General features: G+C 48.4%; 1 protein-coding gene across 2 annotated transcripts; it reads left to right on the top strand.

Annotated features, from left to right (window-relative positions):
* Positions 1 to 4,868: 4,868 nt before the first annotated feature.
* Positions 4,869 to 8,407, top strand: LOC109771642 (probable beta-1,3-galactosyltransferase 2). Of its 2 annotated transcripts, none has more exons than XM_020330341.4 (11): positions 4,869 to 5,315; positions 5,815 to 5,911; positions 6,002 to 6,063; positions 6,167 to 6,378; positions 6,478 to 6,541; positions 6,622 to 6,694; positions 6,850 to 6,970; positions 7,277 to 7,364; positions 7,447 to 7,563; positions 7,671 to 7,780; positions 7,961 to 8,407. In XM_020330341.4, exons 1-11 carry the CDS (start codon positions 5,215 to 5,217, stop codon positions 8,107 to 8,109), a joined length of 1,194 nt encoding a protein of 397 aa, XP_020185930.1. In that variant the 5' UTR covers positions 4,869 to 5,214; the 3' UTR covers positions 8,110 to 8,407. The 2 variants fall into 2 exon arrangements, with proteins under 2 accessions (XP_020185930.1, XP_040250695.1); XM_040394761.3 differs by having other exon boundaries at positions 4,939 to 5,714.
* The last annotated feature ends 870 nt before the right edge of the window (positions 8,408 to 9,277 follow it).

The following is a 9,277-nucleotide window of genomic DNA, read 5'->3' as shown; positions in this document are numbered from 1 at the left end:
GCTCCGGAACACTTAGGCTGGCCGGCATGTGTCCTTCTTCGTTCCTATGTCTGTCCCTACGGGGAAATGTCACGCGGTGTCTACCGGAGTCCTGTTAACTTGCTACAGCCCGGATTCACTCGCTGATGACCGACACGTTCGTTGCTCGGTCATGTATGCCTGTCCCTGTAAGTTAGTGCCACTTTGGATTCACGACTAGTCATGCCGGCCCGGGTTCTCTGTCATATGGATGCTAGCGACACTATCATATACGTGAGCCAAAAGGCGCAAACGGTCCCGGGCCAGGTAAGGTGGCACCCGTGGGAATACCGTGCGTGAGGCCGCAAAGTGATATGATGTGTTACATGCTAGATCGGTGTGACTTAGGATCGGGGTCCCGACACTTTAAAAGAATCTTCAACACAATATCTTAGTCGTCCGGTCCCTGGTTGCAAGAAGCGCATCCGTTCTTTTATGGACCCAAGCCCACCGAGAAGCCTACCTCGGTATCGGCGATGATGGTTGCTTAACTACGCAGTCAATGACCTGGCCAAGGTTGTTCAAGTCAATCTGACACAGTTCTTCTTGAGATCACGTCTACGGAGTATTTCATTCTCCTTGAGGTTACATATCTCTTTCTCTTTAGCTTCATACACCTTTTCAGGGCACTTGGAGAAATACTACTTTGAATAGTCCCTCGAAGAGGCATTCAACACATCGACGACGTCAACCCACGGCTTCATCGCTTCCTCAAGGACTATGCGTTCAGGGTTCGTCGCCGCCTCAGCAGAAGACTCAAAGAAGACAATCAGTGCCATCCTACAATTCGAGGAGTAACTTTAACGGTGATCATAACCATAACCTTAACCCTAACCCTAACCCTTAACAAAACCACTAACTCTAGCACTAGATCTTGCTACCCCAATAATGTTGGGCACACACTACATAGTCAAAAGCACAAACATAACCCTAAATGCATCATATACATTGATTTCACCACAACAAAATCATGAACTAGGGTTTGCTAACATATGAGCAATACAACCAAAATACATCATTCCAACCAACCAAAACAGGGGCGGACCCAGGACAGAAATTACCCGGTGTCCCATGTACAATAGAACAGACATACCATATTAAATAAAAGTATATATTAATGTATAAGGGTTTACAACATTATATTTAAACCGATCAATATTTTCATCATGTATTGATTGCTCTTGCTTCTTTAGAAATGTTTCCTTCTATGACATGTAATTTGATAGTTATTATTTGATATTTGCGTTTGATGAATTATATTTGGGCAGAGAAGATTAAACCACGAAAGAATATGTATCTAATACTTGGATTTTTTTGTGGGTTAATACTTGAATTGCACGGTTATAAAAGTAAGCTTGCTTTGGTGCTCTAGTCTTCGGGGAATCGTCGGACACAAATGCCGATAACCTTCACAGATTGTGATCTGACCACCACTTTGTGAGTCAATTTTGTTATTTCACGCAATTTCTTTTTATAAATATGTCAATGATCCAATCATTAACATAGTTAAGAGCCCTTGCCCTAATTCTCAAGAGTTTGAGGAACAAGAATTACAATCTAAAAGAAACATGGCGCATTGGGGTCTGTACTTCTTATGATTTGCCTTATATTTCCTCCGCTGCTTCGGCCACTCGACACGATCTGGGGACGGTGGCGTCAAAGAGAGTATGGCGACCTGAGTGCCGAGCCAGCTACGGATTGATTTTATTTAGAGAGACATACAGAGGCGTATGTTGGGGAACGTAGTAATTTCAAAAAAATTCCTACGCACACGCAAGATCATGGTGATGCATAGCAACGAGAGGGGAGAGTGTTGTCCACGTACCCTCGTAGACCGACAGCGGAAGCGTTATCACAACGCGATTGATGTAGTCGTACGTCTTCACGATCCGACCGATCAAGTACCGAACGCACGGCACCTCCGAGTTCTACACACGTTCAGCTCGATGACGTCCCTCGAACTCCGATCCAGCCGAGTGTTGAGGGAGAGTTTCGTCAGCACGACGGCGTGGTGACGATGATGATGTTCCACCGACGCAGGGCTTCGCCTAAGCTCCGCAACGGTATTATCGAGGTGTAATTTGGTGGAGGGGGGCACCGCACACGGCTAAGAGATCTCAAGGATCAATTGTTGTGTCTCTGGGGTGCCCCCTGCCCCCGTATATAAAGGAGCAAGGGAGGAGGAGGCCGGCCCTAGGAGGGGGCGCACCAAGTGTGGAGTCCTACTAGGACTCCCTAGTCCTAGTAGGATTCCACCTCCCATATGGAATAGGAAAAGAGGAAGGGAAAAAGAGAAGGAAGGAAGGGGGCGCCCCCCTTCCCTAGTCCAATTCGGACCAGATCAAGGGGAGGGGTGCGGCCACCCTTGAGGCCCTTTTCCTTCTTTCCCGTATGGCCCAATAAGGCCCAATACGTATTCCCGTAACTCCCCGGTACTCCGAAAAATACCCGAATCACTCGAACCTTTCCGAAGTCCGAATATAGTCGTCCAATATATCGATCTTTACGTCTCGGCCATTTCGAGACTCCTCGTCATGTCCCCGATCTCATCCGGGACTCCGAACTCCTTCGGTACATCAAAACTCAATAAAACTGTCATCGTAACGTTAAGCGTGCGGACCCTACGGGTTCGAGAACTATGTAGACATGACCGAGACACGTCTCCGGTCAATAACCAATAGCGGGACCTGGATGCCCATATTGGCTCCCACATATTCTACGAAGATCTTTATCGGTCAGACCGCATAACAACATACGTTGTTCCCTTTGTCACTGGTATGTTACTTGCCCGAGATTTGATCGTCGGTATCTCGATACCTAGTTCAATCTCGTTACCGGCAAGTCTCTTTACTCGTTCCGTAACACATCATCCCGCAACTAACTCATTAGTCACAATGCTTGCAAGGCTTATAGTGATGTGCATTACCGAGTGGGCCCAGAGATACCTCTCCGACAATCGGAGTGACAAATCCTAATCTCGAAATACGCCAACCCAACAAGTACCTTTGGAGACACCTGTAGAGCACCTTTATAATCACCCATTTACGTTGTGACGTTTGGTAGCACACAAAGTGTTCCTCCGGTAAACGGGAGTTGCATAATCTCATAGTCAGAGGAACATGTATAAGTCATGAAGAAAGCAATAGCAACATACTAAACGATCGGGTGCTAAGCTAACGGAATGGGTCAAGTCAATCACGTCATTCTCCTAATGAGGTGATCTCGTTAATCAAATGACAACTTATGTCTATGGCTAGGAAACATAACCATCTTTGATTAACGAGCTAGTCAAGTAGAGGCATACTAGTGACACTCTGTTTGTCTATATATTCACACATGTATTATGTTTCCGGTTAATACAATTCTAGCATGAATAATAAACATTTATCATGATATAAGGAAATAAATAATAACTTTATTATTGCCTCTAGGGCATATTTCCTTCAGCGTATAACATTTTTTGTTTGTTTTAGATTTTTTTTGGTTGAGAAATTGTTTGTTTTAGATGCGAGCCTTTTTTGAGAATTACACGACAGCCCTTTTTTGAGAAATAATTAGATGAGAGCCTGGTCGATCGATTTATCTTTTCTTTTAGGGGTGGTCGATCGATTTAGCTGCCACTGTGGCTGCCTCGCTCGTTGCTAAGACTGGGCCTCGCACAATCGCGCCGCAGGTAGTTGTTGAGTGCGCCGGCTTGTTGTACCGGTGTCCAGGTAATGAAATTACGGGGTGTCCCAGCCGTATATGGGCTATACATGTATAGGTAAAATATTTTTCTACCCGGTGTCCTGTGACACCCCCTGGCCCAACGTGGGTACGCCCCTGAACCAAAATGAGGGGGAGTGAGAGTGGTACCTTGGACGATGAAAGTGCTTCGAATCCACCGGACAAATCTCAAGCAAACTAAGAGATTTGAGAGGGCCTTGTGTGAGGGAGAGAGCGCGCGGGGGGGGGGGGGGGGGGGGGCTGAGCTCTGGGGGAGAGAGAGGTGAAATGGGAGTGCCCACCCATTCGCCCCAACCACTTATCCACTTCAGTACCTTACCGTTGGGGTCCTTAGCGGTAGACAGACACACCCTACCCGGGGTCCTTGGCGGTAGGGGCCTTTTCCACATCAGCTAGGGCTACCGGCCATTAGCAGCCTCCCGCTACCCTACCGCTCGGGGCCTGGCGGTAGGGCGTGTTAGACTACCGCCGGGGCGGGTGACGGTAGAAAAAAGGTTATATCTTAATCTTTTTTAAGGCTAAACTATCATAAAAAGGCCAAAACACTAAATTTGTCCCCGGTCGGCATGCATTCCTGCTGTAGCGTCTTGCACTCCACCACCTGGCGCCCACGAGCTCCGCTCCGCTCAGCAAATCCAAAGAAATCCAGCCAACAGGGCCTGATTTGCAAAGTCCGCTTGTAGATGCTCTAACAACGATTTCACATCATGCCCTGCTCTTAACGAAACCCGCATCTTAAAAAAAAACGAAACCCGCATCTGTTCTCAAAAAAAGAAAAAAACGAACCCGCATCCGCGCACCGTGTACCGTCTCAGAGAGCCAGAGTCGGGGGAATGAAAGGAAAGCCGCGGTGCACGGCGCGGGCGGAACGAACCAACCCGTCGCCGATCGGCCGGCCGGCCAGCACGCGAACCAACCACCGCCACGCCAGCCCGCCTGCCAGCCGCTCCGCCCAACGATCCGGCAGCCGGCATGCATTCCTGCTGCACCGCCTTGCACTCCACCCCGACGACGTACGTACGCCTCCCCACACTCCACCACCTGCCACTCCACCTCCCCACGCTCCGCTCAGCTCAGGTCAGCAAATCCAAAGAGATCCAGCCAACAGCAACTGCAACGGCGGCCATTACTTTACGGCCAGTTACCACCAATCACCAGTACTGTCATATTAATAAACTCACCGCAAACCTCCGTCGAATTCGCGGCACCCAACCCAGCTCTGCCGAACTGTACTGTCGGTCGCCGCCTCCGCCCGCGCGCGCACATGGCGACGGGGGGAGGACGGCCCGGGGATTTAAGTAAGCGAGAATACCCGGGGAGTCACGCTTCCTCGTCGTCCTCTTCCTCCTCCCCATCCCTCGCGGTCCGCCGCCGTACATCACATGTCCTCCTGCCGCGGCAGCTGAGTAGCTAGCTCAGCTCAGCTGAGAGTGGGGGGAGGGCCGGCGATAGTGCAAGGGGGCAGCGGCCATGAGCTGGAGGAGAGGGGGAGGGGACGGGGCCGTGGCCAGGCGGTGGGTGCTCCTGCTCTGCGCCGGGAGCTTCTCCCTCGGCCTGCTCTTCACCTCCGGGTATGTATGTATGTCGCCTCGGTTGCACTCCTCCTTCCCCATTAGTCGTCCGGCGCTCAGCGCGCCTGGCCGGCCTCCAGATTCCGTGGCTCGCTCCGTTTCCGCGGAATTCTGAGGGGCGTCGGCCTGGGACGGGTCTCGGGGGCAAGATCTGCTGTGCTCCTCCTTGCATTTTGGGGGCAGATTTAGGTCAATGGGCTGAGGTAGGTGAGGTCCAGCCCTGGCCCTGCTTTGAAGCTTTGACTTCAAGGGGTGTTCTCCCTGTGGTGTTTTGAGACTTTGACTGCTGTATCCAACGATTCCAAGAATTCAGACTTGTGCGTGCTCAATTGCTGATTCTCTTGTTCGATCGTGGCATTAGCCGATTGGGACTGAATGCTATAAGAGCTCCAAAATCGTGTACGCGAGCTCTGAATTCCAGACTGACTGACGAGCTAACTACTGCTACTGTGCTCTATGATTTTACTCATGTGCTCTGTAATTCATCTCTGCTTCTCAGGATGTGGACATTGCCCGAGGCAACCGAGGTTGCCAAGCCAAACGAAACAAGAGGGAAAGAGGCCGAGCTCGCCGCCGTAGACTGTGATTCTACTAAGGTACCTTCATCTCTCTCCCAAATGGCACCATCTCCTTTCCTATTACAGTTTCTTGCAGCAGTGGCATGCTGATGTTCATGCAAATTTCAGGTCGGACGGAAACATGATTTCAGAGATACGCTACAGGCCTTGGACACTCACAACGCTGTACAGTACGTGACAACACGCATCCCTTTTCGCCCACCTGATTTGCTCCAGCAAAGCGTCAAGGTGGATTTTACCTGACTAGAGTTCAAATGGCCCCTCCTCCTGCAGGACACTGGACAAGACGATAGCAAATCTGGAGACAGAGCTTTCGGCTGCAAGGACACTGCAGGAGTCATTCCTCAACGGCTCTCCGGTTTCGCAAGAGTACAAGGCCTCCGAATCGTCCGGAAGGCGCAAGTACCTCATGGTCATCGGCATCAACACGGCTTTCAGTAGCCGTAAGAGGAGGGATTCCATCCGCAACACCTGGATGCCACAAGGTTTTTTTTCCTCACATGGAACTGTTCTTCATTTTGTTCTTGAACATATTTGTGGCATGGGTTATTGTTATTGATGGTGGAGTGACCATGGAAAAACAGGAGAGAAGAGGAAAAAACTGGAAGAAGAGAAGGGCATCATAATTCGTTTTGTCATTGGTCACAGGTGTGCAGCATGATTATTTTTCAACCTGGGTTATCTCACATTTTTCAGTCCAATTGGTTATGATGAATGGTTGTTTGCAGTGCTATTTCAGGTGGAATTGTGGACAGGGCAATCGCGGCAGAGGATAGGAAACATGGAGACTTCATGAGGCTTGTAAGCTTGACTTTATCTGTTTTACTATAAGAGTTATTAGCCGTCCCTAAAAAAAGTTGTTAGCCGCACCCGTTGGAACTGCCAAAGTAATTGTTACTTTGACTTTTGGTTACATTATGAGTTGTTCTTACTCCAATTGTCTTCGCTCTGTACAGGATCATGTGGAAGGATACCTTGAATTATCTGGAAAAACCAAGACATATTTTGCGACGGCTGTTGCTTTATGGGATGCTAACTTCTATGTCAAAGTTGATGATGATGTGCATGTAAATATAGGTAAGTTCTTCTAATATTAATTGATCATATGAGCTGGATAAAATAATCATCACTGTGTGATCTCCATCTTTAGTGCTAACTGCTAAAGCACATTTGCGTCTTCTATACCTAACCGTGTTGATACGATGCTATAAGCTAAGGCTTCTATGATTTTAACTCTGATGCCATCTAGTCTGCTTATTCCGTCAGAAACTAGGACCGAACTGAGAAAAGCTCATCAATTCTGGACCTCCTATTGTGTGTCGAAACGTCTTGTTCAGCAAGTGGCAACCATTCTGTTTCTAACATGTAACTTCACATCTGCAGCCACCCTTGGGCAGATTTTGTCCAAACATATTTCGAGGCCCAGGGTATATACTGGATGCATGAAGTCTGGTCCTGTGCTATCCGACAAGTAAGTAGCTCACGGTATTTAGGTCCTCATTTCTTTGTCGTGTTTCTGGGTAGTTAACTAATATACAATTGCAACGGAACAGGGAAGTCAGATATTATGAACCCGAGCACTGGAAATTCGGGGATAAATATTTCCGACATGCCACCGGTCAGCTTTATGCTATTTCAAAAGATTTGGCAACCTACATCTCCCTAAATAAGTGAGATATTACCCGAACCAGTTTTTGTTTCAAATAACCGAATTTACTCTTAGTTCATGATTTGGAGTGTGTACTCAAACCGTTTCGGATTATTTGATCTTTGCCAGGCATGTGTTGCACAAGTATGTCAACGAGGATGTTTCTTTGGGGGCTTGGTTCATAGGGTTAGATGTTGAGCATATTGATGACCGTCGACTATGCTGCGGTACCCCACCAGGTAAGAATCTCTATAACTCTTATCTGAATGTGCTCAGATTGAGTACCAAATTAGTCAACTATTTACAGTATTTGCTGCAGAGCTATTGATAAAAAATGTGATGAAGAACAACCTATAGTTTGCAAGTGACAGGCTGCGCACAAGCTAGGTTCAAATGACATGTCTGTTACCTGACCGCAGATTGCGAGTGGAAAGCCCAGGCGGGGAACACCTGCGCGGCCTCATTCGACTGGAGATGCAGCGGCATATGCAACACCGTGGAGAACATCCAGGGAGTGCACAACAAATGCGGGGAGAGCGAAAAGGCGCTCTGGACCGCTTCTTTCTAAGCGAAATCCGGGTGAAGTTCAGACTGACGAAGTTGCTCTGCTGTAGTATAGTAGTCCTGAGTATGTTGTACATTGTGCATGAAACGTGTTCAGTTCATTCTTGGGCCTGTAGGTAGGTGGTCGGTCAGGCGATGCCGGCGAAGCGGGCCGTGGTTTTACTCGGAGTCTGCTGGTCGCCGGCTGAGGGGGCGCGTATATGGGATGCTCGATCTTTTGGGGTGTTTGGGTGGTCTTTTTGTAAGGACCTCATGTACTCTGTTCATGGTTAACAAGATATATAAAGCTGTTCTTCATTCTCCGGACTGTTGAATGTGCAGTGCAGTGCAGTGCTACACTTGGTTTGGGCTGCTTTGAATTGGAGCGTTTTTCAGAGAAACTTGATGATAGGACTTTATAGTCCTCCCTCTGAAATGAAAGTAGTGATCTAAAGGATTTTATATTTATTTACAGGGGGAGTAGATATGATGAATCATAGGAAGTACGATGTAGAAATGAATCCAGCAACTTGATGATTTCCTGTATATGTTAGTTATTTTGGATATATGCAACTACGTTTCTGGAATTTACACGTGAAAACAAAAGACGTCCTACATTTCGGGATGGAGGGAGTACATTAGTATGCCTTTTTTTTGCAAAGCCTATATTTCTACTAAAATTCTACTGTAACTTCAGCTTTTTTGGGCCTTCATGCCGGGCTTTCGAGTTTGGGTCACTGGGCCAAACTGCCCATGTCTACACATCATACACACACGCAGCTTGATTTCCTCAAAAGAGAAAAAAAAACACAGCTTGACTTCCATGACGGTTTTGTGTTTTCCATGAGACACAAACTCACACTGTCACACGCACAGAGACACATTCCAGCCTCCCAGGTTTCCTCTTGTCGAAACAATGTTTGGGAGCGGTTCAACTTGCACCCAGCCGAACATCCGCGGAAGGAGACGAGCAGGGCTGCGGGCTACAGTCAGAACAAGGGCAAGCATTCCGCCAGCCATTGCGAAGGGAGGAGGAGGAGAGGGCTCGTTTACCTTTGCTGGGAGCTTCCTCGTGAACAGAGGAGGAGCTCCGAGGGCAAAGGGAGGCCGCGGCATTAATGGCGGACGGGAAGCTCCGGTGGCGCCGTGTGGAGGAACTGGGAGCTACGATGGCGGCTACCGGATTCTAGAGG

Source organism: Aegilops tauschii, chromosome 7 (assembly GCF_002575655.3).
Source record: "Aegilops tauschii subsp. strangulata cultivar AL8/78 chromosome 7, Aet v6.0, whole genome shotgun sequence".
Taxonomy (NCBI): domain Eukaryota; kingdom Viridiplantae; phylum Streptophyta; class Magnoliopsida; order Poales; family Poaceae; genus Aegilops; species Aegilops tauschii.
Note: the sequence above shows the minus strand (reverse complement) of the source record. Positions and strands in the feature narration are given on the sequence as shown.

Excerpts from the sequence above, each read along its gene's own strand:
- LOC109771642 (XM_020330341.4), top strand. The coding sequence starts at position 5,215 with ATGAGCTGGAGGAGAGGGGGAGGGGACGGGGCCGTGGCCAGGCGGTGG. Across the intron at positions 5,316-5,814 it reads GGCCTGCTCTTCACCTCCGG|GATGTGGACATTGCCCGAGG; the intron begins GTATGTATGTAT and ends TCTGCTTCTCAG. Across the intron at positions 6,695-6,849 it reads ATGGAGACTTCATGAGGCTT|GATCATGTGGAAGGATACCT; the intron begins GTAAGCTTGACT and ends CGCTCTGTACAG.